The sequence below is a fragment of the Natrix helvetica genome (assembly GCF_964273705.1).
Source record: "Natrix helvetica genome assembly, chromosome: 6".
In the NCBI taxonomy this organism is placed as follows: Eukaryota; Metazoa; Chordata; class Lepidosauria; order Squamata; family Natricidae; genus Natrix; species Natrix helvetica.
Genome location: NC_138553.1, coordinates 83,105,094 through 83,133,074, shown reverse-complemented (window position 1 = coordinate 83,133,074; position 27,981 = coordinate 83,105,094). Strand labels below are relative to the sequence as shown.

The window sequence follows — 27,981 nt, the reverse complement described above, 5'->3', positions numbered from 1 at the left end:
GGTAGCCATAACAAAATTCTTTCTAGAAAGCCAAGGTCATCCTTTGTCTCTGCACCTCTGCACCTGACTGGACTGGATGGGTGGAATTGCCAGCATGGCAGTGGAAGATTGGACCATGGGATGGACTTGTGGGTGTGGGGGCAAAATCTTGGACTTTCAACTGGGTGGGGAAAACCGGGAAGCTTTCAGATTCAGGTTTTCCCAGATGTGCCAACGTGGCTCTCTTCATAAATTGGGACTTTGAGCAATCCTTTGCTTTGGACTCTGATTTACTTTTGGATGCTATTTTGAACCCTGACATTAACCCAAATCTCCATTAAAATACTTCAGCAGCTACCCTGAATTAAACATTCATAGAACTTATTTTTTTTGCCAGGAGTTCTTTGCATTAAGACCCATCAAATCTCCACGGAGAATGTCAGCCTACAATCGGTTCTCTCTTCTATAAACCGGTTTCAGAACAAACCGTATTAATTGTGGAGACTCTGATCCAGATTATTTAGGGGTGTGTTGTCCATGCTACTCTTGGCTACCAAAATAACCGCACCGTAGCTGTGATTCATACATTCCATAGGAATATTATGAGTAAGAGCTGAGTTGCTCTTTCCAAACAACTCATCGGATTGAAATGGGGAGCAATGGGGAAAGTTATATACCAGGCTGATGTTATTATTTTAACTTGCAAGAGATCTGGGTTTGGATTAGATTAGCTGGAATGTTGGAGTCATTTTTCTCTCTCTGTTGGACAATGTGATTGCAGAAAAATGGGATGGCGAAAGGAATATTCCAAAGCAATATGCCAGAATTGTAATAGGCAAATCCTTATTTGTGTGTGGGATATAATTTTTCATCAAGAGCCTTAAGAACCAAAGTACCAATGGGACACACCTTTTAAGAAAAAAAAATTAAAAACAAAGCTTGCCTTGAAGCACTTTAATTGCAAAGAAAAGACTTGCATTTTTTTTCTGGCCACTCCCTTTCTTTTCTTAGCCCATAGGCCCGTGATGGCAAACCTATGGCACGCATGCCAGGAGTGGCACGCAGAGCCCTCTCTGCAGGCACGTGGGCCGTTGCCCGGGGTCAGATCTCTGTGGCATTTCTTTGTGATTTTCTGTTTCCCTGCAAACGACGAAACAGAAGCTCACGAAAGAAGAAAATCTTACCTCTTGCCATGCTGAAGGTGTTGGAATGCCTTGCCTCCCGCCGGGTCTCTGCTGTGCTTGCACACCAATTAAGCGAACTAATTGCTTCCTGCAAACTCCACTCCCCTTTTATTTCCTCTGGGCCTTACTCCCAAGTCAACCCCTGTTCTTTAGCTGATCCCTTTGTCTGGCAACTCTGCACATGCGCACACTGGGAACAGGCTCCAGCTGTTCTTCTGCCTCACTGATGTCTGACTCCGAAGGCAGCTGATAACTGGCATACGGCCCTGGCCCCTTCTCTGCCTCTGACGCAGAGCCTTCTCCAGACTCCAGGACTGGCCCATGCTCCTCCCCAACCTCCTGTCTGAGTCTGCTGCCAGTTCTGCTGGCCACTGGCGGGCTACATTTCCTTTACTCTTCCTTCCTATTTCCTTCTGTCTTCCCTTTTTGCCTTCCTTTCCCTTCCCTCCTTCCTCTCGTCCTTTTCCATTTTCTCCTTCTTTCCTCTCTCTCCCTCCCTCCCTCCCCTCCCGGTGTAGTTATTCTACCTCTCTTCTTTCACTCCCATTTGAGGCAACCAAGAATGTCAATTTCTGAAGATGCCTGAGCCCAATTCTTATTACTGGATTATCCATCTTGTTGAAAAAGGGGGGTGCGAAGGAGAAGACAAACTTGCCAAGCTGCTCACTGATGATCTGAATGAGTCCCCTCAAAAATGCTGCGATTTCTCTTCGTCCGTGATCTTGTAAAAGCGCCAAACACGAAAATAGGAGAGCAAAAACAGCCAGGGCACCTTCCAACTGATTTTAACCCAACGTTAATCAATCAAAAGAAAGCTCTAGACATATTAAAGTGGTGGGGAAAACTTTTATTTCTACCACAAAGAGTTGAAAAAAGCCAAAAAGAGCTGAATAGGCGGGTGAAGTAATACAAAACAGTTTGTTATGAACAGATCCGGTGTTCTTCAGCTTCGAGACGGTTAGTAAAAGGTAAAAGGCAACTTTATTTGCATTAAGCAAAAAGGAGCACGATATAAACTTTTTATTTTCTGCGGCAGGACAGTCGAGCAAAGAATCTAGTGGAGTGTTTTCTCAACCTTGGCCTGTTTAAGCTAGGTGGACGTCAACTCAACCTTGGCCTGTTTAAGTTAGGTGGACGTCAACTCAACCTTGGCCTGTTTAAGCTAGGTGAACGTCAACTCAACCTTGGCCTGTTTAAGTTAGGTGGACGTCAACTCAACCTTGGCCTGTTTAAACTAGGTGGACTTCAACTCAACCTTGGCTGTTTAAGCTAGGTGGACGTCAACTCAACCTTGGCCTGTGTAAGCTAGGTGGACGTCAACTCAACCTTGGCCTGTTTAAACTAGGTGGACTTCAACTCAACCTTGGCTGTTTAAGCTAGGTGGACGTCAACTCAACCTTGGCCTGTGTAAGCTAGGTGGACGTCAACTCAACCTTGGCCTGTTTAAGTTAGGTGGACGTCAACTCAACCTTGGCCTGTTTAAGCTAGGTGGACGTCAACTCAACCTTGGCCTGTTTAAACTAGGTGGATGTCAACTCAACCTTGGCCTGCTTACGTTAGGTGGACTTCAAACTCCCAGAATTCCCCAGCCAATATGTGTGGCTACTGAAACAATGCATGATATATTTTGTAACTGAGCTATCTCTACATATATGTATATAAACATGGGTATGTGTTTAGCTAATTAAAGGACCATCGACGGCTAATGCGATAGAATAATAGAATAGAATAGCGCAACAGAGAGCTGGGAAAACACCCAAAGAAGTTCCTTTAGATTGATGCACCATTTCCTGTACTTAAAACATTAGCAGGGCTATAGACACTTCTCATTCCACTAATGGGCTAATTCCCCAACGTCCACCTGTCAACCAAACCCCTCCAAACCAAATTGACATTCCTTTTTATTTTTCTAGGTTTCTGGGAGAGGTTTCTTTGCTTAGGGCCACCCTTTGGACAATGGGAGGCTTTAGGGAGTCTCCCGTATACCAACCCTTATTCCACCCCTCGCAAATCCCAGCTACAAATTCTGTCCCCAGACAGAGGCCCCCAAGGAAGAGTAGAAGCCAACTCCTCGTTTCTGTCCTATGGGTTTAAGAACTTCAAGATTGGACTTCTCTCTTTCCCATCCATAATTTGGGAAGGAAAGAACCAATCAGTTCGCTGCTTTCTAGACGAATATGTTGCTGTAGGTTGGCCTGTCGCGTAATTTCTCCACTCCCCCCCCCCCGCAAATGAAGGACACAAACACACATGTTGGTGCAAAACAGGTGTGCATTTAAAGCTTTGGTGCAGAAAAATCACTTTTCCCTGGATCTCACAACAAACTCTTTGGCGGTACAAGAGCCCAGCTACATTTGCCCATCCGGGGTGAAAAGTCCCAAACTTCCTTCAATTGCCTTAGGATAGATTTGATACACAGAGCAAAGCAAAGAGTAGGATCTACAACACGGTTAATCAGTCTAGCTGAGGCTTCCGCTTGCCCGGATTAGAAAGACACAAGAGGGCGCATGTTGGAATTCCTCCAAACGTCGGTTCCACCTCTCTTTTACTGAGGTTAGTTTCCGTTACCTGTTTTATTCCCAAGAGTTCTGCTCCTTCTTTTCCCTCCTCCTTCCCCCTTCTACTTAGGCCAACTCCCAGTTAGTAAATAAACCACATCTCCTTGGTGTAACCCAATTTCTCCAGGTTGGGAATGCAGGCGTACTGGATCATGGGGGGTGGGCCACACATGAGGATGAGGACGTCATCTTCGGGTGGAGGCAGGTGCTCGTTCAACATGTCTTCGTTCACAAAGCCTCGGCTGTAATCCCACTCTGTGTTGGGAAAAACCATGTTTCTCTTATTATCTCTTCCCCCCATCCCCCAAAAAAGCAACCAGATTCCTACCCAGGATTTTCAAAGGGGGCTTTGAAATCGATGGGAGCAGAAGTGGCATTCAGCTGGTTTGGAACGGTTCGGGCGAACCGGTTCTCTCCGACGATCAGTTGACCCCGCCCACCCTATCCTATCCTTCATTTCCTGCTTTCTAGCTCATCTCAATCGCACGGCACATCCGAAACAGACGACCGTTTGATTTAAAAAGTTAACTGAGGTCAATCATGGGTTAATGTGTGGATGGGAAAATCCTAGAGTTGCAAACTAGAGTAGTGAGCTGGAAAAACATTGGTAGACAACAGGAAACCACATGGCCGTGAAGAGTTAGGTGTAATGCCAAGAACATTTTACAGGGCTCTGTTAATATTCAGCCACTGCCCTGTTTCCCTGAAAATAAGACCTCCCCGGATAATAAGCCCAATCAGGCATTTGAGCGCATGCGCTAAAATAAGCCCTCCCCACAAAAATAAACCCTCCCTGAAAATATTGCAACACAGCAGCAGCCATGAGGTGACCACATTCGCCGCCTCCTGCACCTCAAAAATAATAAGACCTCCCCGAAAATAAGGCCAAGCGCTTATTTCGGGGGGTCAAAGGAAAATAAGAACCTGTCCTATTTTCAGGGAAACACGGTAAGTAGAATATTTTAGAATCCTCTAATTTTAACCGTGTCCTGGATTACTTACTCTCCGGAGCCCGGTCCAGTGTGTACCACAGCTTAAACTGGGCTGAATGTTGAGCCCGTACTTCCTCAAGTTCTGAGCGCAGCAAGATGTCACTTTCAGTCTGTCCCGGAAACACAATATTGTCGTTTTATCTCGCACATTTGTTACTGAACAACCTAGAATATCAATCCCCTCTTAAAAATCCCACGAAAAAAAAGAGACTAGGAAAAAACCCTGGGGAACATTACTAGAACAATAAAATTAAAAGTGAGAAAAAGGACTCTGAAGAAAAGATACAATAATTATAAAAATAAGAAAAAAGAAGCAGGTAGGAGAATGGGAGAAAAGAAGAAAATTAATAAGAAGTGGAATCTTTGAGAGACCAACAGAATACTGTTAGAGGAGGAAGAAGGGAAAGAAGGAACTTATTAGTAGATTAAAGGGAATTGTATTAATATTGTTAATGGTATGTAGTCAAGTAAGATATAAGGGAGTTATAGCAACATTGTTAACTGTGGATAATCAATTAAGTTAAATGTTCTCTATGTTAAAACTGAACTTGAGGATGTTATGTTGCTTATAGTAAAATAGACCAACAGATGAAATATGAAATGATAATTTGGTTTAACCTTGAAGGAGCAATTAGTGATACTGTTTATATACTAAGTAAGTTTAAGATAAAAAATATGGGAAGAGAATAATATGGCTGAAATTGGAAACAGAACGATGATGTAAAATGGATTATGTATATGAGAGGATTGTAAAAGAAAAGATCACTTTGTTTATTAAAAACATGTCAAAATTTGTACAAAACAAACAAACCTTGAATTAAAAAAAAAATCCCACAAAAAGAAATTGTGAAACCAAACCTAAAGCGAACCACCCTGGAAGCAAAATTTAAACCCTCAAAACGGTTAACCCAAAAAAGGTTAACTATTAGCGGTAATCTTTGAGTCTACTCAAAACGTAATTCCCATTTAATGCGAATGAACGGTTAGATGCGATGCTGCACCATAAAGCAAAGTTCAGGGTAATTTAATTTAAAAAGCATTTGTTCTGAGCTGTTAATCAACATGGCAAAGTGTTCAACTCAGTTCTAAAAGAAATCTATTTCATTTGGGCGTTCTATCTAGAACACTTTAAAACCATTTCAGGTCGGGAGGATTTACAACTATCAAACCACTCTGGTGCAAACGACTTAAGTGGAGAAGATTTATGGTTTGGTGTAGGAGGAAACGGATTTGCTCTATTCTCGCATTAGCAAATTTTCCACTAGAAGTAGCTAACTTAAGTATCTATGGAGATTCTCAGTCCTCCAGGACACAGCTGTCCCAAAGGTGCTTTTTTCAAGAGGCCACTGGACTTCCTATTTCTGTGAAGATGTTTCGCTTCTCATCCAAGAAGCTTCCTTGCTTCTAACTGGATGGAGGGGAATGGAAGGATTTATATTCCTGGTCATTTGCATCCTTTTAGAGGGTTGTTGAGGCCACTTGGAGGTTTTATCTGTGTCCTCAGGGTCACCTGAGTGGTGCAAATGAGTATCGACTGAGGACACAGAAAGACTTACAAGCGGCCTCAATGACTCTCTAAAAGGATGCAAATGACCAGCTCCCTGCAAGGAGTATCAATCCTTCCCTTCTCCTACCATTCAGGCAGAGCTGAAGAAGCTTCTTGGATGAGAAGCAAAACACCTTCAAAGAAAAAAACAACAAAGTCCAGTTGCATTTAAAAAAAAACACCTTTGGGACAGTTAACTTAAGGATCCAGAGTAAAGCTGGAATATTCTTTAGAGCAGGGGTGTCCAAACTTGGGAACTTTAAGACTTGCGGACTTCAACTTCCAGGCTGGGGAATTCTGGGAGTTGAAGTCCGCAAGTCTTAAAGTTCCCAAGTTTGGACACCCCTGCTCTAGAGAAACCAGTCTCTTGCTTGTAGCAATTGGAAAGAAATAAGCAAGGCTACAATTTTATGTACGCTTCTTTGGAAATAGGGCCCAATGAGAAGAGTGGAATAAATATCTAGAGTAAATCTGCATAAGGGTTGAATATTGCTAGCATGAAATATCAGCATCTATTTTATTTATTCTCCACCACATACTGCCGCAGGCCCCACATGCTCTCTGCTCCTTAGTAAGGGAGCAAATGAAATCATCCTACCTGGTTAGCAAAGAGTAAATGGCAAACGGTGGGATCTTCCTTGTCCTTTACAATCGCTCGAATGAGTTGCAACATGGGAGTAATTCCTTCAGGGGGAAAAAAGAGAGAAAGAAACAGAGAGAGAGAGAGAGAAAGGGTGGGAAGGAAGGAGGGAGAGAAATAAAGGGAGGGAGGGAAGGAGGGAGAGAAAGGAGAGAGATGGGAGAGAAAGTGGGAGAGGGGGAAAGAGAGATAGAGACAGATAAAGGGGGGGAGAGATAGGTAAAGGGAGGAAGGGAAGGAGGGAGAGAAAGAGAGAGAGGAAAGGAGAGATAGAGTCAGATAAAGGGAGGGAGAGAGAGAGAAAGGGAGGAAGGGAAGGAGGGAGAAAGGAGAGAAAGACGGAAGGAGAGAGACAGACAAAGGGAGGGAGAGAGATGGAGGGAAGGAGGAATGGGGGGAGGGAGACAAAGAGGAGAGAGAGAGAAAGGAAGACAAAGGGAGGGAGGGAGGGAGAGAGAGAGAGAGAGAGATAAAGGGAGGGAGGAAAGGAAACAGGGAGGGAGAGAAAGAGAGAAAAAGGGAGAGAGAGAGAGAGAGAGAGAGAGAGAGAGAGAGAGAGAGAGAGAGAGAGAGAGAGAGAGAGAGAGAGAGAGAAATGGTTAAATAAATCTTGTTCAGATCTGCCAGAGAAGAGCAGTCAGAATTGGAGGTGGAGTTAAGTGAGCTATCAGCCTGGAATCCTTATGTTGCCACAAATGTTCTAACTCCAACCCCTCTTGAGTTCCATCGACTCTTTATCTAGCGCCAATTTAATGCTGAGTATTAAATTGACCAGATCCTTGTGAGCAGGCAGGGTCAATAAATCATCAGAAGTTAACGGGTAATTCTTTGCACTTGACACATCCCGCTGAAGAACCAAAGGTAGGAAAAACACCATTTTGGAGTACCTGTTCCACCTGCAATCATCCCGACGGATTTCACCTGCTTATGAACGGGTAGGGATTTCTTGTCTGGACGAATCGCAAACACGCCTGGAGAAGGGGGAAAAAAAAACTCATCTCAAACCCAAGACATGTGCTTGGAATGTCCAAATTTCACACCTTCTGCCCACTCCTAATCCCAATGATGAAAACATGCCAAATATCTATGTTTTTTTAAAAAACAACAATGAGGAAAATTGTCCAAATGTAACTTGTATTCCAGTGATGGCTAACATTTTTTTGGCTCGGGTGCATACACGCACGCCCCCCCCCCCTGTTGCCCCCCACACATGCATACACACATCCTCCTCCTGAGGCCTGGCGAAAATGGCGTCCCCTGGAAACCCCCAGGAAGCCGGAAATGGCCCGTTTCCGAACTTCCGGTAGGCCTGGTAGGCCCGTTTTCCGCCCTCCCCAGGCTTTGGAGGCTTTCTGCCACATCTATTCATCTCCGGCCCCTGCCTTTTATCCCCAGAGCTAGGGGGGGGGGGCTTCACTAGCACCGGTGGCTCTTCCATCCCAAGGACCGGCCCATAGATTTCCATTGCTCTCCTCTCCTCTGCCTTCTGTGCATCTGCACGTCAGGCACTGGAACCAGCTGTTCCTCCTCTTCCACATGAGCCACTTCCAGAGCTGGGGGCTGTTGACTCTGCAACTGAGGGGTGATGGACAGCCCAGGCTCCTCTTCTGTCTCTCTCTCTCTCTCTGACAGCTCCTTTCCCTCTTTCCCATCGGAGCTCTCAGGTTGCCTTGATGCTGACCCTGACTCCCACTCCTCCTACTTCTCTCATTTGGCTGCTGGAGGGGCCCACGGCCGATAGGCCACAACAGCAACTTTCTCCAATTCGACATCCAGCTTCCAGAGCCTCACCTTTTCCCTCGTAAACGAGCAATCCACTGGGTCCACGGAAATCAACGGTGTCCCCCATCTTTAGATTCTCCAGATACTGGGACATTTTCCCTCCTTCGGGAAATTTGGGGTGAACCCCTTTGAAATAGATCTATAGGGGAGAAAATACCTTTAAAACTGAATGCGCAGATGAGAAAGACAAAATCGTTTAGATGCCTGCAAGTCCACGCTGCTCAAGACAGATAGACCACACGCCATATATATTTGAAAGATGTCTGTAAGCTAGTAGAGGCAATTCTCGACTTCAACAGTTCATTGTTGGAAGTTACAACATCACTGAAAAAATTGACTTATGACCGTTTTTCACACTTGCGACGGTCACAGCCTCCCTATGGCCATGTGATTTACATCCGGATCCTTGGCAACTGACTCACATTTATGACGGTCACAGTGTCCCAGGGTCACATGATCCCCTTGCGACCTTCTGACACGCAAAATCCATGAAGAAACCAGATTCACTTATCAACGGTGTGACTAATTTAAGAACCGCCGTGATTCACTTAACCAAGGTGGATGGATGGATGGATGGATGGATGGATGGATAGATAGACAGACAGACAATTTTAATGAAATGATTAATCGCAAAGCTTTTACCTTCACAACCAGGTCCACGAATCCTTTGTCATCGTCACTGCTGACAGGCGTGTAAGGTCTGATCACCAAATTCCCGTCAATCCTGGCCGAGAGGTAAATATGCTGCCCTGAAGATCAAGCAAAACATTTAAAAGATGGAACAAGATAGATCATCTGTCAGGCCTGCAGCCATTTTTTCTTTTTGGACTTTGGGCCTTGCCGCGCTTTCTATTATTCTGCTATGCCTTTTCTATGGTGGGAAAATGGGAGGGGGAATTAGACGGAGTTGGATGATATGTAGCAATAACAAAATTCTTCCTAGAAAGCCAAGGTCATCCTTTGTCTCTGCACCTCTGCACCTGGCCAGAACTGGATGGGTGGAAACTGCCACCATGGACTTGTGGGTGTGGGGCAAGATCTGAAACTTTCAACCGGGTGGGGAAAACTGGGAAGCTTTCAGATTCAGGTTTTCCCAGATGTGCCAACATGGCTCTCTTCATAAATTGGGACTTTGAGCAATACTTTGCCTCAGACTCTGATTTACTTTCGGGTGCTATTTGGAATCCTGACATCATCATTTGGCCTCCTCAGACCTGAATATCCTGATTTACAAAACAAACTAAACAAAAAAACCCCTATCTTACTCAGTACTGCCTATATACTCAGACGTTACCAGGGGTGGGTTCTGGCTTCTCCTACTGCTGGTTTACTCAGGGACGTGCTTCATGCACGCGCTAAATGTGTGCACTATGCGCAGTAGTAAAAAAACCCGCTTCTGTGCATAGGCAGAAGCAAAAAACAAGATGGAGTCACCTATGGCGCGGCCGATAGAACCGGTTCGGGGGTGTGGCAGACTGAGTTACTACCTACTCACCCAAACCAGTCCGAACCTGTAGGAACCCACACATTTTTACTTGGGAAACCATTCAGTGGCAGGAAGTCTTGTACCCCCTCCCTTTCCCCCCTCCTAAATTAAACTGGCTTAAAATAAAAATTAAAACCCTGAGATCCATTCTTTAGAAGAGCATCACTGCTGGCTTTTGACAAGAGGCCCAAAAGCTGTTAGCAGGAGAGAACAGCGGTTAGCTGGCCGTAGCATTTTCTGGTCAGAAAGCAAAATGAGGATTAGGCTGATTTTTTGGGGGGTGGGAGAGGTGGGGAAGAATGGGGGAGTTCTGAAAATATTTTCAAAGAAATAAAACCAATCAAAGAATGGAACATCCAGCACTCAAAAAAGAGAACTGAAATTCTTTGCAGCCATTAATCTTCCAGATTAATCTTCCAGTTTAATTCCTAGCAAATCGTTAGTCTTCGGTGTGAACCCCAAATTCCTGTCGCTAAGTGAAACATCGGTTAAGCGACTGTTCCCTCATTTGACGACTTGTCTTGCCACAGCTGTTAAGTGAATCACTGCCGTTGGTCAATAAACCACAAGGTTGTTAAGTGAATCCCATAGACTTGGCTTGTCCGAAGGTCGCAACAGGGGATCAGGTGACCCCAGGATGCTCCGACCATCATAAATACATGCCAGTTGCCCAGCATCTTAATTTGGATCACGTAACTGTGAAAGGGGGGGGGGGAGGGAGGAGAAACCCTCAGCTGCTGCCCAGCAAGCACTTCGAAAACACACAAATGCAAGTAGATCACTTGGGGGGAAAGTTAACAATGATCCATGTGACTTTAACATATAACCATGCTGGCCACGGGACCAGGGAAAATGTCTCCGGACAATGCTGGCTCCCTCGGCTAAGAAACGGAGATGTACCGTATTTTTCAGAGTATAAGACGCACCAAGGTTTTGAAGAGGCAATTTTTTTTTAAAAAAAATGGTTTTTGCACTCTGCAAACCTCCCCAAAATGGCCCGTTTTTTTGCAAAAAACGGGCCCGGTTTCCCCCCCCCCAAAAGGCATGAATAGTCTTCAGAGGGCTTGCAGAGTGCTCCTGGGGGGTGCCCCCGCCCCAAAATTGAGCAAAAAACAACCCGTTTTTCACTCATTTCTGCCCTCCCCAGCCCCCAGGAGCACTCTGGGAGCCTCCTAAAGGCAATGCATGGCCATTTTGGTGAAGGGGGAAGAGTTTCGGGAGGCCAAAAATGCCGTATTCAGTGTATAAGACGCACCCAGATTTTCAGCCTATTTTTTGAGGGAAAAAGGTGTGTCTTATAATCCAAAAAATACAGTAATTACACCCTAAACCAGGGGCGTCAAACTCAAGACACGGGGACCGGATCCGGCCCATGTGGGGTTTAAATGTTGACCACAGGACCCTCCTGGAAACAGCGAAGGACCAGCCCGCAGTGCCTCTGCCAGCCAAAAACAGAGCTCATGAAGGCTGCGTGCCTCCCAAGCTCCATTTTCACTGGCAGAGAGCTGCAGGAGGCCGTCGTAGCCAAAAACGGAGCTCGGGCTGCCACCGGCACCGACATGAGTAACGAGGTGGCCACATACCCCTGGCCACACCCAGCCCCCAGAGGTCAAACAGAACCCTGGTGCGGCCCTCATGTGACCGTGAAGAAGGGGAGGGAGGAGAAATGCTGTGACAGTTGTGTGAAACATGGTCCTAAGTCGCTTTTTTCAGTGCTGTTGTAAACTTTGAATGGCCACTAAATGGACTGTTGTAAGAGCAGCCTGTACTGAAGGCAAAGCAATAATTGGCCTGATTTTGGGAGGGGGGGATGAGGGGAGGGATGGGGAAGAAAGGAGGAAAGCTAAAAATATTGTCGAATAAATAAAACCAATCAAAGTTTGAGGGTGGAGCCTCAAGATAGGAGGGCAGAAGGGAGAGAAAGAGAAGGAGAGAGGGTAGGGAGGGGAAGAGGAAGAGTAGGATTAGGGGGGGAGGTAAGGGAAGAAGGAAGGGGTGAGGAGAGGAGGGTGGAAGGGAGAGAGAGAAGGAGAGAGGGTAGGGAGGGGAAGAGAGGAGTAGGGGAGAGGGAAGGGAAGAAGGAAGGGGAAGGAGAGGAGGAAGGAAGTAGAGAAGAAAGAAAATAAAGTGGTGTTACAACAGGGACGGTAAATAAAGCAACCCAAACTGTGCATTATAACCTATTAAATGAAATAACAAATGTATAAGAATGACAAGTGTAAAGGAGAATAACAATTATGTGAATGTATACTTACAATGGTATGTAAGAGAATTAAAAAATTTAAAAAAAATATTAAAAAAAAACCCCGATAACGGATTGTTGTTTGCACCGTTATTCTTCTGGATAAACTCCTAATCAAACGTTAACTCATAATGCTATGGGTCTTTTGGAGAGAGAGAGAGAGAGGCAGCGCAATACGCCTTTTATTTTATTTTCTCCCTGTATCCTTGTAGTTTACACTACTCCCGTGGTTGCAAGGCACAAACACAAGGCCCACACCTGCTTCCCTGCACAAAATGCCTCTGGCAGAGGAGAAGAGCAGCTGGCTCCCAATTACGGATCCCACTCGGCAACTGAGGGAAGAAAGGAAAGGCAAAACAAAAACACGGAAGCCATGGTTGCAAATTCGCTTGATACCTATCCAGGTCTTTCTCCCGGCCACAAATCGTAAACAATCACAATTTTTGCCCAGGTTGGCACAGTGGGAGTTGGGTGGCACCAGGAGAAGTAAACAAGCAAATATTCTTTGTCCATAGAATATCAAGGGTGGAATGGGCCCCGGAAATTCACGGATCAGGATTAGGTGAGCGGGTGGCCTCCTACTTCGCAAAGCTGTTTTTTGTTTCCTTCTGGTTCTGGGCTGTCTTTTTTATTCTGGGTTGGGGCTTCAGTCCTCGTGGATGAATACTCCCTACTTAGTTAGAGAGCAGGTCCAGAGGAAGGAAGGAGGGGAAAAGAAGAGAGAGGAGGAGAAAGAAGTAGAAGGAAAAAGAAAAGAGGAAGAAGAAGAAAGAGGAGGAGGACGGAGGAAAGAGAAGGAGGGGAGAAGAAGAGGAGGAGGAGAAGGAGGAAGAAGAGAATTGGAAGAAGAGGAGAGAGGAAGAAGAAGTAGAAGAAACAGAGGAAGAATAACAAGAGGAGAAGGAAGAGGAGGAGGAAGAAGAAGAGAGAAAAGAGAAGAAAGGGAGAAGAAGAAAAATAGGAGGAGGAGGAAGAAGAAGAGAGAAAAGAGAAGAAAGGGAGAAGAAGAAAAATAGGAGGAGGAGGAAGAAGGAGAAGAATTAGAAGAAGAGGAGAGAGGAAGTAGAATTAGAAGAAGAAACAGAGGAATAATAAGAGGAGGAGGAGGAGGAGGAAGAAGAGGAAGAAGAGGAAGAAGAAGAAGAAAAGAAAGAACTTTCTTCTCAAATCCACAATTCCATTTGATGATGTCAACTTTTTTCTCTTATTTCCCCTACAAAGCACCTATATATGTATATATATATAATTTATTTTAACATAAACAGCTTACCCACAGGAAGTCCCAAAACGTGTCTTGGGCTTGGCAGGGCAAAGCGAAACTTTCTGGTGTCATGACTGACTTGCTGAAAAGAGAGAAACACAACTTCATAAAACCAGGGCAGAGTTAGACAGGCTCCATCCACAGCGCTAATGAATACAATGCTTCACAGGTTGATATCGATGAAACCGCCACATATCAAGAGTTAGGGAGTATGAAATATTTATTTTAGCGTCTTCAATCTCGGGTCCTCGGCATACTGACATCATTTTGAGTATCAAAATGTTTTTTAAAAAATCGGCTGTAACAGAGAGGGGAGCGTGAGAGAGGGAGAGAGAGGTGAAACAGGGAGAGAGAGAGGAGGGAGAGAGGAGAGAGGGGGGGAGGAAAGGGAGGGAGAGATAGGAGAGAGAAAAAGAGAGGAGAGGTGAGACAGGGTGAGAGAGGGGAGCGGGAGAGAGAGGCGGGAGAGGGAGAGAGAGGGGAATGTGAGAGGACAGAGAGGAGTGGGAGAGGCAAGAGGGAGAGAGAGGGTGAGAGAGATGGGGGCATGAGAGAGAGAGGGAGAGAGGAGAGAGAGAGAGGGAGAGGAAAGAGAGAGAGGGGGGAGGAAAGGAAGGGAGAGGAGAGAGAAAGGGAGAGAGAGAGAGAGAGAATAGTTTATGTATTACCTCTTTATCAATCAGCCTTAATGCATATTTTACATCCGGATTTTCCAGCGTGATCGGAGGCAGAGATTTCGAGAAAAGTCGCTTGATCAAACCGATCACGAAATAGACTGGAAACAGGACGATGTTTCCCAACTGTAACAAAGAAAGAAGATGTTAAAATTCAGCATCCTATCTTGATAAACAGAAATAAATTAGAAAATGGCTAAGAACAAAACAAACAAACAGGAGTGCTTTTTCAGTGTTATCTGCCAACCATGAAACACGATCAGGTAATTGCATTTAAATATTATTATTAGATGGCATTAAAGGTACGAGTTCTTCTTTTCTAAATAGCTAATTAGGTGATATCAACTTGTTGGCATTATTCTTATAAGGAGAAGAATAGGGTGAACTGAGAAAAATGTGTCTTTTTACAACTCTTTCAAAGTTCCCAAGCATTCTGCATCAATGATCTCTGCAATGGTTTCAATAACCTTCTGTTAGATCAGGATTACTCTGGACATACCACAAGAGAGGAACAAGGAGATTTATTCAAAACTGTACAGGGAATGGCGGGGGCATGGGGGCTCAGAGGTTAAAGACGCTGAGCTTGTTAGCTGGAAAGCTAACAGCCTGGCTTCAAGACCCCAACACTGTGAGAAAGGATGAGCTTCCATCCTCGCCTCAGCTCCTGCCCACCAAGCAGTTCGAGAGCACGCCAATGCAAGTAGATCAATAGGCACCACTTCGGTGGGAAGGTAACAATGATCCATGTGACTTTAGCATATAACCATTCTGGCCACGGGACCAGGGAAAATGTCTTCGGACAATGCTTGCTCCCTTGGCTAAGAAACAGGGATATAATTATACCCTAAACCAGGGGTGTCAAACTCAAGGCTCGGGGGCCGGATCCAGCCCACGCGGTGCTTAGATCTGGCTCACGGGGCCATCCTGGAAACAGCGAAGGACGGCTGTGGTCGCGTGCTGGCAGAGTGCTCGGGCTGCCATCTGCGCCGACCTGAGTGACATTGAGCTGGCCACACCCACCCTGGCCATGCCCATCCCCCCCTCGAGACCAAACACAACCCTGGTGCAGCCCTCAATGAAATCGAGTTTGACACCCCTGCCCTAGACTCAGATATGACTGGAGAGGGGAGACTTCTTTACGTACAGTGAAAGTCTATCTCAGTGATAGCAAACCTTTTTGTAAACGTGTGCCAAAATTGTGCATGCGTGTGCGGTAGTGCATGCGTGCGTGCCCCACACCCACAATGCAATGTACCCCGCCCACCTGCGTTTCTAAACTTCCGGTTGGCCCGCTGGGCCCATTTTTTGCCCTCCCCAGGCTCCGGAAGCTTTTCTAAAGCCTGAGGAGGGCAAAAACGGCCGCCACTGGTCCTCCAGAAGGCCAATCATTAGTTGGCCGGTACGCACATGCCATCACGGTTCTATCTGAATAAATGAATGGTGGACTTTCCTTCTAATCCCCAGAAAAGCTCAGATAAGAGGTATTTTCACTTCCACCGTCACATCCACACAGCCTTGTACAGCTAAAAACAGTTCTTAGTAGATAAAATGTCCCTATCTCTCAGCCGTAGAAATGTTCTGTAAGCAATATTATCTGGGAATACTTTTCTTTTGATAAGATGCTGCTAAGAAGTGATAGGTTGCGAGACTATTTCCCTTCCAAAATACATTTCACAAAACTGTACTTGTAATGTAAGTCGGCGAAAAGTTCCTTCTTGCAAAAGACGAATATTTCAAGGCTGCAACAACTCCTAACACCAAATAGTAGAGTGCCAGCAGATAGCATTTGGCCTTGAGGATCGTGTCACTAATCCTTCTTTCCAACTGCTATCAGCTTTCCCTTCGTCCCAAGGTAAGGTCTTCATCAAATTCGCTTGCGTAACTGAAGCGTACTTGAATTTTCAACCCCCGTGTGGACTATTCGTCTAACTGAATTTGCAGGGTTGGCCTTGGTGATGGGACGCCTGATAAACGAGCATGTGGGGAAAAATGACCTATGTCAAGTATCCAGGTCAATTCTAATCCTAGAAGAAATAAACCATGACTGTCCTTTGGAAGGACAGATGTTGAAGCTGAAGCTGAAATAATTTTGGCCACCTGAGAAGAGAGGACTCCTTGGAGAAGGCTGATATTTCAACAAACTTGAAACTGAAGGAGGCGGTGTAATTTTTCTCTTGTACGCTCTTGCTCACACGTCTCTTGCAGGTTGGAAAAAAAATGAATTTAAATATAATTCCTGTTATATTAGACAAGACAGACAGAGACTTCAGAGGAGAAACAGAACTGCAGAAAAAACAATGGCTACCAACCTGCCTTCCCTTGAGGACCTGTCCACTGCAGGAGTCAAAAAGAGGGCCGTGAAAATATCTACAGACCCCCTCGCATCCTGGACATAAACTGTTTCAACTCCTACCCTCAAAACGACACTATAGGTCACTGCACGCCAGAACAACTAGACAAAAGGACAGATTTTTCCCGAATGCCATCATTCTGCTAAACAAATAATTCCCTCAACACTGTCAAACTATTCACTAAGGCTGCATTACTATTAGTATTAGTCTTCTCATCGTTTCTATCACCCATCTCCTCCCACTTAGGATTGCAGGACTGTAACTTTGTGGCTTGTCTCCTTATGATTTATATTGATATTGTTTCCTGATTGCTTATTTGTACCCTATGACTATCTATTAAGTGTTGTACCTGATGATTCTTGACAAATGTATCTTGTCTTTTTTTGTACACCGAGAGCAAATGCACCAAAGCCAAATTCCTTGTGTGTCCAATCACACTTGGCCAATAAAGAATTCTATTTCTATTTCTATTCCTTTTCTAATGTTATCCTATCCTATTCTTCTATTCTATTCCATTCCTTTTGTTCTATTCTGTTCTAAATCTATTCTATTCTATTTGATTCGATTTGATTCTAATCCTATTCTATATTCTATTTTTTTCTTTTCCTATTTCCTATTCTATTCTACATTCTATTCTATATATTCTGTTTTTTCTCTTTTCTTCTCTTCTCTTCCCTTCCCTTCCAATCTAATCTATCCTAACCCTATTCTATTTTATTCTAATCTATTCTAATCCTAATCCATCCTATCTTAATCCAATCCTATTCTATTCCTTATAAAAACATAAGAAGCATATTTTGTATATACTTTCCAAGAAGCATAGAATGCTTTTTTCTTCTTATTTATAAAAAGAGGGTTGGGGTTGGCTGTTTTTTTTTTTTTTGGCAGGATAGAGCTTAATAGTTCTGAAATAATCAAGCTTATCTCCTTTAGATGCTACATCAGATATTCCCAGAGCTGGAACTAATGTTCATTAATTACTAATGCAGGAAGATTTCTGTTTTGAAGCACAAGACATAAAATACCATATCTATGGGGTGGGGGGTGGGGAAGAGAGAGAAGAAACTGAAAACCACATGACTGTCCTCTGACCACAAAATATTGCAGCTATAAACAGTCCTCAAAATACGAATCAACCATTCCAATATCCAAGTTACGTCTGTATGACTTGGAATGAAACGGACAAAATGTTAAAAAGTTAGGATATTTATGTTGTTACTTAGCGAGCATGTCTAAATTATATTAAAGGAACCAAACTATCTTTACAATCCCCCAAGGCCTGTCACAATTTTTGACTTCCTAATGTTTGGAAATCGAAGGTTGAAACATTTGACATGTCCTACAACAGTTAGGCTTGTATAGGAGACAACAATGGAGGAGGAGGAGGAGGAGGAGGAGGAGGAGGAGGAGGAGGAGGAGGAGGAGGAAGAAGATTATGGGTCCCTTGATGCTCTCTGAGCTTGGTGGTTTTCTTGCAGATGTTGCATTACCCAACTAGGTAACAGCATCAGTGCTAGAGGGGAGTAGGGTTTGAGTAGTAGCAGTAGTAGTAGCAGAAGGAGGAGGAGGAGGAGGAGGAGGTGGTAGTGGTGGAGAGAACTGTGGGGTCCTTGGTGCTCTCTGAGCTTAGTGGTTTTCTTGCAGACGTTTCCTTATCCAACTAGGTAACATCATCAGCGCATGTGGGGGTTAAATGAAAGGCGATTCCCACTGAAGCAGATCTGAGTTCCTGTAGCAAAGCTGGAAACTAACACAAAACTACTAAAAGAAAACAAGAAATAAAGCCCTGGGGGAAAACTCCGTTTCCTTTTTTAAAAACGCCAAAGGGTTGGATCCTACTCTCAGTCCTCCCAAAACACTAGATGTGAGCTTAGCATTCTTGGCTCCTATTTACGGGCGTGGCAAGCGCTGAGCAATGTAAACGCAATTCAGATTTAGCTCTCTGACACAGCCTTAATGCTTGCCAATAAAAAAAAAAAAAGAACGGCAGGAAGAAAATACCAATGCGTCCTTAAGAAAAAGTTATAAGGGGAGAGAGAGGTTGCACTTCCAATCTGTTGCATTTTAGGAACAATTCAATTCTATCCAACTCTACCCAACTTTGCTTGTCAACTGCCAACATGTTTTGGGTACAAAGATTGGAAATGCGCAATTGCTTCGTTCCTATGTTTAGCTTTGCTTGCCCAGCTACACCAAGGGATATTCCTCTGGATTGTATTATATTTACATCGTATCATGTTTATAATATTTTCTACGATGGGTTTTCAGAAACCCAGAGCCAACGAGCTGAAAGGGAGCAAGCCAGGAAAAAAAATTAAAAATTGTCCCGTTGGGTCAAAGCCAACGTTTATTCAGGCAGTTAGCAACCCTGTCTGGGTTGACAGAAAAATAATATCAAAAATTCAAAGTAGATCAGGGCGTGAACTTTTATTCCTTTCTTCTCCCAGTTTTAAACCCAATTAAAAAAAAAAATCCCCACTTTTCTGTTCCTCTAAATCAGGGGTCTCTAACCTTGGCAATGTGACAACTTGTGGACTTCAATAGCAGTAACTGTGAGAGGGGTCTTGGAGTCTTAGTGGACAACTAAATATGAGCCAACATTGCGCAACGGCAGCCAAAAAAGCCAACACAATCCTAAATTGCATTAACAGAGGGATACAGTCAAGATCAAGGGAGGTACTAATACCACTCTATAAAGCCTTAGTAAGACCACACCTAGAATTCTGCATCGAGTTTTGGTCACTACACTATAAAAAAGATGTGGAGACTCTAGAAAGAGTGCAGAGAAGAGCAACCAGGAAGATGAGGGGACTGGAGACTAAAACATACAATGAATGGTTGCAGGAACTGGGCATGAGTAGTCTAGTGAAGAGAAGGACCAGAGGAGACATGAGAGCAGTTTTCCAATATCTAAGGGGCTGCCCCAAAGAAGAGGGAGTCAAGCTATTCTCCAAAGCACCCTAAGGCCAGACAAGGAACAATGGATGGAAACTGACCAAGGAGAGATTCAACCTGGAAATAAGGAGAAATTTTCTGACAGCGAGAGCAATCAACCCAATCGAACAGAAGTTGCTTTCAGAAATTGTGGGAGTTTCATCACTGGAGGCTTTCAAGAAGAGACTGGGCTGCCATTTGTCAGAAATGGTGTAGAGGGTCTCCTGCTTGGGCGGGGTGCTGGTGGACTAGATGACCTCCAAGGTCCCATTCAACTGTGTTATTCTATATTCAATGGAACTAAAGTTGCCTTCAAAAATTATGGGAGCTCCATCACTGGAGGCTTTCAAGAAGAGACTGGACTGCCATCTGTCAGAAATGGTGTAGGGATTCCTGATTGGGCAGGGGGTTAGACTAGATGACCTACAAGGTACCTTCCAACTCTGTTAATCTAATCAGTATTCAACTCCCAGAATTCCTCAGCCAGTCATAAAACCGCCAAGGTTGAAGACTCCTGCTCTAAAAGAACCTTCTCAGGGACATCCAACAGAGGTCTAACACTCATGAAACCTCTAAATTTGGCTAATCAACTATTGGGCCAGTGAAGCTAGCTCAGGAGGAAGAGATAGGTCCTCTGTCTCTATTTTGCTCCTTTGTCAACCACAAGTGGAGAGGAACAAGGGAAATGGAGTAAGAGAGGAAGAAAGAGAGAGGGAGGGAGGGAGGAAGGACAACAGAGTTACCACATTGGAGGACGTCCTGATTCATGCTGAGATGCTACTTGAAAAACAATGAGCCAGAGCTGCTCAGAGAAATGATGGGAAGAACCCAATGATATGACTGAGATGGAGGGAAGAGGAAATAAAACCAAGAGAAAAAGGAAAAGATGATTAGAGGACTAGAGGATAAAACATATGAAGAACGGTTGCAGGAACTGGGTCTGTCTAGTCTAGTGAAAAGAAGGACCAGGGGAGACATGATAGCATTGTTCCAATATCTCAGGGGTTGCCACAAAGAAGAGGGAGTCAAACTATTCTCCAAGGCACTTGAGGGTAGAACAAGAAGCAATGGGTGGAAACTAATCAAGGAGAGAAGCAACTTACAACTGAGGAGAAATTTCCTGACAGTTGGAACAATTAATCAATGGAATAGCTTGCCTCCAGAAGTTGTGAATGCCCCAACACTGGAAGTCTTTAAGAAGATGTTGGATAGCCATTTGTCTGAAATGGTATAGGATATCCTGCTTGAGCAGGGGGTTGGAGTAGAAGATCTCCAAGGTTCCTTCAACCTTCTGTTATCAAGATTCATTCAATTTTGAGGCAGACTTCACACACTTCTCTTCTTGAAACCTGTGGGTGTCCTATTCTTCCTGAACAAGACCACAGGTGCATAATTCTAAATGTCTTCTTAATACGTCAATTCCCAGCAACTTATTCTCCGCGAAGAACTTTATGGAGTACAACTGAGACTCTGAATGTTTGGCCACTCTTAAAATCTCTACTACGATACGTCCTTGCTCCAAAGCGATTACTCCCCATAAAAATGGCGCTAGGTGATGAGGTGGTGATTAGGAAAATATTAGGATGTGCAGAAATGAACAGATTAACGCTGGCAATTAAGGGGAAAGAACAAAGTGAATATTATATGATATGGGAATCATTTTGTCAGAGAATAAAAATGGAAGTTGGAAATAAAAGGGGGAGATTAAAGAAGAGCAGAAAACATGTTCAGATAGAGATATAAAGCAATATAATTGTTAGTACTATGATGACAAGGATTATTGTATTAAATGTTGTTATTGCATTTTTATTGGAAGATACGTTAAGAGGGAAAAAACGAACAGGTTTTACTATGTTCAACTGTTTTAATTTTAAGATTAGAGAATTAATATCAAGGTGAATGATGCTGTAAATTTTGATGCTTATGGCGTAGAGATATTTGTACCCAGACGACACACTGTTTAAAGCAGGGGTGTCCAAACTTGGGAACTTTAAGACTTGTGGACTTCAACTACCAGAATTCCCCAGCCGGGGAATTCTGGGAGTTGAAGTCCACAAATCTTAAAGTTCCCAAGTTTGGACACCCCTGCTTTAAAGGAAGATGGAATGTTCATATTTTTTTAAAAAAACTTAAAACTTAAAAATAAAAATGGTGCCAGCTGAGCCTATTACTCCGTTTTCCCTGCCAGCAATGATTCCTTCCTTCCCATGTTCTTCTCCCCGCTTTGGATAAATTGCGCTTATCAAGAGCAAGGAAGCAATTAAGATTAAGATACTCAAGGTTCCTTCCCATTCAAGTGTTTTTTCCTATCAGGGCCATTCCCTCCCTATTCTGATTGAAGCCAACAGTAAACAGGCCAACCAAAGACTCTCCAAGAAGTTGCCTTCAGACGTTGTGGGTTCTCCATCCCTGGAGGTTTTTAAGAAGAGATTGGAAAACCATTTGTCTGAAATGGTAGAAGGTCTCCTGCTCGAACAGGGGGTTGGATTAGAGCAGGGGTCACTAACCTTTCGGAACTAAGGAGCCACTAAATTCATAATTTTAAATCCCACGGACCACTAATACGATCTGCCTAATGACAGGCTGGGTGGGCGTGGCTAGGTGATCATGTGACTGTGTGGGCATGACCAACTCAATGTCACTCACGTCACCAGCCTCTTCTCGCCCCTCCCCTCCCAGCCTGCCCACACGGGCTCCTTAGGGCCCCAACGGGAAGCAGTTGCTGGAGCTAAGCAGCCACCACAAGAAAGCGTTGGCAAGAGCTCAGTTCAAATTGGAACTGACCAAGGAGGAGGCTCAGCAGAAGCAACTCACTGAGGACTATGAGCATACTATCCAAGCAGAGGGAAGACCTGCGGGAGGGCAAGGCCAGGTGCCGGCGCCTGGAGGCTCAGCGGGCTGAGATGGCCAGCCAGTTCCAGTCCATGATGCAGTCCCACTGGAACGAGGCCCTCTGTCTCATCGCACCAGCGGCTCTTCCCTCCAGCCTTCACCCAAAGCCCCCCACCAGGAGGCCGAAGCAGACCCCAAGTCGGAATTTCTGCCCCCCTCTGCCCCCCACAAAAAGACCCCAAAGGGGGAGACTCTCTGCAGCGACACAAGCGTTCATTGCATGTATCCGTCCCAGGTGCCGTAGTTTGAGGACCCCTGATTGAGTGCAATACAAAAAAGGCAAATAATTTGGGCAACCGCTGGACTAGAAGACTTCCAAGGTTCCTTCCAGCTCTGTTATTCTGCTAAGATTACAAAGGGAGGAAAGACCCAACTACAGAAGGAAGACATGAAGTAGACCACCTAAGGAAAACAAGCCCACCTGATTTTGCTTGTAAAGGGAGAAAAATGTTCATATAATCTTAAGCGCACAGGGTGAAGTACATAGTTCAGAATAGATGCTCAGGTTAACCAAATGCGAACACGAATATTTTATTGGCCAAATCTAAAGAGTTTCCTAAAGTATGTTAGATGTTGGCCTTCTAAAAGATGTTAGATGTTGGCCATCTTCCAGGGGCCAGTGTTTCTCAACCTTCGCCACTTTTAAGAGGTATGGACTTCAACTCCCAGAATGTCATGCTGGCTGGGGAATTCTGGGAGGTAAATTCCACATTTCTTAACATGGCCAAGGTTGAGAAACACTGATCTAGACCAAGCATGTCTGCTGTGATATCATTCCAACACTTAGCAGAAGAGATTTAGCAAGACGTTTAGCCTATAATTGTGGGTTGTGTGGATTCATTGTGGGTTGAATACTGTTGCATGGAAACGCAGAATGGAGATTTAATAAATGCATTTTCTTTGTGTTCTTCACATTGCAGTCAATTCCATTCATCTGATGCAGATTTCAAATGAACTTAAGACAACTCACACAAAGTCTGCTATATCCTAAACAAACTTATATCATAGTTGTCAATTCCCACAACTGATGTCAATTGTCTCAATTTATCATTTCTTTTTTGGAATACCATCTACAGATCACCAGTTACCTTTGGCATCACTGGATAATGATGTGAAGGTATGAGACCTTGAAATGAGTTTAACATTATTATTAATCACTAATGAGCAAGTCAATTAACTTAGATGCTAGGTTAGGTAACAGAATAGGTGGCAATTAAATTATTTTGATTACTAAGAGGAACCCTCTCAATTCCTGGCAAATAGATGGGGGAGAAATGGAGGTAGTGACAGATTTTATTTTCCTGAGCTCCAAGATCACCGCAGATGGAATTAAAAGATGCTTGCTCCTGGGGAGGAAAGCACTGGAAAATCTAGACAACTGACTAAAAAGCAGAGACATCACCCTGCCACAAAAGTGTATATAGTCAAGGCTACTGTTTTCCCAGTTGCAATGAATGGCTGTGAAGGCTGGACCATAAGGAAGGCTGAGCACCAAAGAATGGAGGCCTTTGAACTCTGGTGCTGGAGAAGAAGACTCCTGCATTGAGTCCCTTGGACTGCAAGGCCATCCAACCGGTCAGTCCTAGAGGAGATCCACCCTGACCGCTCTTTAGAAGGCCAGATCCTGAAGAGGAAACTCAAATGCTTTGGCCACCTGAGAAGAAGGAAGGACTCACTGGAGAAGAGCCTCATGTGCTGGGAACGATGGAGGGCAAAAGAAGAAGGGGACAACAGAGAAGGAGGTAGCTGGATGGAGTCACCGAAGCACTCGGCGTGAACTTCAATGGACTCCAGAGGATGGTAGAGGAGAGGAAGGCTTGGAGGAACGTTGTCCATGGAATCGTGATGGATCAGACACAACTTCGCAACTAACAACAACAAGATGAACATTGGTGGACAGCACTAGCTTCAGGAGAACCTCAACAGATGTTCTTGCTAAAAGTCTCACCCAAGGAACATCTTTGAAATTCACTAAACCTTCTTGAAATTTCTGACAGCAGACTTAGATGGAAATTTACTGGGGAAGCTGGAATTTCAAATATCTCCAAGTAATAGGTCTACCTATTAAGACTGTGGAAAATGCAGCATAGATCCCTCAAATGTCACAGGTGGAGCATCTCTCCGGAAGTAGCCGTGACCTTTGGAAAGCGTGCAGAGAAACATTTTGGCTGGCACCATAAAGCCAAGCGAAGCATGTGAATTGAATGAAAGGCCTCACCAAATGAGAAAAATTAAATCTTGCTTCTTGAGGTCAGCCAGCCCAAATAAACCCTGGGCCCACATCTCTATAGCCAAATTCTACAGAGTGATTCTTATCATGCTTATTTTTAGAGATTACCTTTGCTTTTGATATCTTACTGCACACAATAGGATAAAGAGCAAATATATAGAATAGAGTAGAGTAGAATAGAAATACACTAAACAGAGTTGGAAGGGACCTTGGAGGTCTTCTAGTCCAATCCCCTGCTCACGCAGGAAACTCTATACCACTTCAGACAAACAGTTATCCAACATCATCTTAAAAACTTCCAGTGTTGGAGCATTCACAACTTCCGGAGGCAAGTTGTTCCACTGATTCAATGTTCTCACTGTCAGGAAATTTCTCCTTAGTTCTTCTAAATTGCTTCCTCTCTCCTTGATGACTTTCTATCCATTGCTTCTTGTTCATTTAACGTTCTTGCTTCTTCTACGAAAAATAACTGTGTTTTTTTTCAACTTGAAGATTATTTCTCATACTAGTTGTTGGTTGGAAGACACGGAAGTTAAGCAAGTACACAGACTCCGTTAATTAGCTTAGAATGGAATACCAGGATTGTAGTTTCCATCAGAACATTAAAAAAAACAAACACATACACATTTTAGAAAAAAAAACATTGGAAATCTAGCTTTAGGGAAACTCATTTTCCTAGTTCCCAGCTTCCTTGGAATGAGATTTTAATTGTTATTAAAATCTTAGTTACCTGCCCCTCACAAGCTGCTTTTAACTCCTTCCTTTAGTTAATTAAAATTCAGGTTAAGTTAAAAAGCCAGCGATTAACCAATTATAAATCCCATTAGGCCTACTTAAAGGAGGAGAGGAGATCCTAACCCTGTAATGCCCTAAGAGGCTTCCAACAAAATGAAATTGGTAGTCCCAGGATAAGAATCAAAACACGAAACAAAATGTTCTTTCTTGCAACGATTCAGTCCCTGAAGAAATGACACCCAGAGCCAAATGTTATTTCTGGCCTGGCGTGGGAGAGAGAAAGAAAAAAAAAATTCCTTGCACTCGGTTGCCCAAATGTTGTCTAGAGTATTTGTGGCAAGAGCTGTGTGGGTGGAGGCATCCACGTTCTTCCCAGGGTTCGGATGGATGGAAGCTGATGGCTTCGGTGTTGGGTTTTCCCCACCTTGGCAGCTTGAGCGGACTTCCACTCCCAGAATTCCTCTGCTCGCAACAGAATCCCTTCTCCTACCTGGCTCGAAATTTTGGCCTTGAACAATCTAGAACTATGCCTAGAACTGAGCGTAGTACCCAAAATTATCTGCTACAACGTGTCCTACCTGTCAATGACTGCTTCAGCTTCAACCACGATAATACACGGGCAAACAATAAATACAAACTCAAAGTAAACCGCTCCAAACTCGATTGCAGAAAATGCAACTTCAGCAACAGAGTGGTCAACACCTGGAATGCTCTACCTGACACTCTGGTTTCTTCCCCAAACCCCCAAAACTTTAACCTTAAACTGTCTACCGTAGACCTCACCCCATTCCTAAGAGGTCCCTAAAGGGGGCTTGCCTGTCCCTGTCCTACTCTCCCCATTTATTTGTACCCATCTCCTATGTTCTTATTCATATTCTTATTCCTGTTATCTTGTACATGAGTGGCAAAGTAAGTAAGTAACTAAGTAAAATAAACTCCCCAATTCTGGAAGTCCAAAGTAAATAAGTAAATAAATAGTAAGTAAGTGAGTAAGGAAGGAAGGAAGTGAGGGAGAGAAGGAGTAGGGAAGCAGAGGGGAGAAAGAAACGAGAGGGGGAGGAGGAGAAGGAAGGAAGGAAGTGGGGAAGGAAAGGGTAGGGAAGCAGAGAGGAAAAAGAGGAAAAAGAAAGAGAGAGAGAGAGAGAGAGAGAGAAGGGGGAGGAGAGAGGAAGGAGAAGGGGAGCAGGGAAGAAAGGAAAGAGGGGCAAAGAAGGAGAAAGGAGGCAGGAAGGGGAAAGGAGAAGGGGAAGGAAGTAGGAAGAAAGGAAAGGAATAGGGAAAGGAAAAGGAGAGGAAAAGGAGAAAGGAAGGATGGGAAGGAAGGAGTAGGCAAGCAGAGGGGAAAAAACGAGAGGGAAGGAGGGAGGAGAAAAGAAGGAAGGAAGGAAAGAAGGGGGGCGAGGCGAGAGCGCCCTGTGCGCCCCTCTCCAACCGGGCGCCCCCATCTCTCCCCCTCCCCCTCGGGGGGCTCCTTGGGCTCAAGGGGGACCCCTGGGAGGGGGCTGCAGAGGCGGCGTCTGTGCTTGCCCCGACGGAACCCACGGCAGCCGGGCGGGTGGTCGAGCGCCGCGCCCGCAGAAGCCGCCGTGGCCAGGGGGGTCTTGGGGGGGGGGAGTCTTGGGGGTGGAGTCTTGGGGGGGTGCCTTGGGGTCCCCCCTGCCTGGCTCACCGTGCTGAGGGCGGCGCCCATGGCTCCTCCGGCTCCGGCCTCTCTCCCGCCCCGGGCAGCTGCGGCTCTTGCGGCCAGCCGGTCCCTCCGCCTCTTCCTCCTCCTCCTCCGCTGGGCGCTTCAGATCCGCCCGGAGAGGCTGCGCGCAGGCGGGCAAGGAAGGAGCCGCCACTCCCCGCCTCCCGGGGCCTCTGGGAGGAGGGACGGCCGAGGAGGATGGGAGTTGTAGTCCTTCCACTTGGCCAGCCCTTGGGTGGCAGCGCAAACACACCACACCACACACACACACACACACACACACACACGGAGAGAGAAACGCGCGAGAGCGCACAGAAATATGGAAATGCGCACAGAGGCGCAAATGCACAAACACACACACGGAGAAACGTAGACTATGGAAATGCTCGGAGAGACACAAATGCGTACAGAGGGACACACACAGACACACAAAGAGAAGCGCAGGGGTGCACGTAGGAGGATAGTAGAAGGATAACGAGACGCAAGGAGGCGTGAATACATACAGACACACAAACACACACACACACACACACAGATACACAAAGAGGAATGCATGTAGAAATATGAAAATACGCACACACATTCGCACACACAAACACACACTTACAACAGAGACACAGATTGCCCCCTCGGGGGTCCTGGATCTTCATCATCATCATCATCATTTTTTGCAGCTCAGATTTGGGGTCGGGAAGCCTCCAGCCCCTTTGAAGAGAAGGCGGACCTTCATGAAAGACTACTTTCACTTTCACTTTCTCTTCCCCCTCCTCCAACCTCTCTTTCACTCTCAGCCTACTCTAGTCCAGCC

At 44.9% G+C, this 27,981-nt stretch overlaps 1 protein-coding gene across 1 annotated transcript; it reads right to left on the bottom strand.

Annotated features, from left to right (window-relative positions):
• Window positions 1–1,989: 1,989 nt before the first annotated feature.
• LOC309394430 (NADH-cytochrome b5 reductase 3-like) lies at window positions 1,990–27,499 on the bottom strand. Its single transcript, XM_081957575.1, has 9 exons — window positions 27,156–27,499; window positions 14,339–14,470; window positions 13,680–13,752; window positions 9,324–9,430; window positions 8,691–8,820; window positions 7,787–7,870; window positions 6,858–6,943; window positions 4,724–4,823; window positions 1,990–3,976 (listed from the first exon to the last, which is right to left on the bottom strand). Exons 1-9 carry the CDS (start codon window positions 27,174–27,176, stop codon window positions 3,804–3,806), a joined length of 906 nt encoding a protein of 301 aa, XP_081813701.1. The 5' UTR covers window positions 27,177–27,499; the 3' UTR covers window positions 1,990–3,803.
• Window positions 27,500–27,981: the final 482 nt, after the last annotated feature.

What these genes read in the sequence shown, in the direction of transcription:
- LOC309394430 (XM_081957575.1), bottom strand. Translation starts at nt 27,176, where the DNA reads ATGGGCGCCGCCCTCAGCACG. An exon ending in CGTTTTGGGACTTCCTGTGG is followed by an intron (nt 9,431 to 13,679) that starts GTAAGCTGTTTA and finishes CTTGATCTTCAG; the next exon opens with GGCAGCATATTTACCTCTCG. An exon ending in GATGATTGCAGGTGGAACAG is followed by an intron (nt 6,944 to 7,786) that starts GTACTCCAAAAT and finishes TTCCCCCTGAAG; the next exon opens with GAATTACTCCCATGTTGCAA.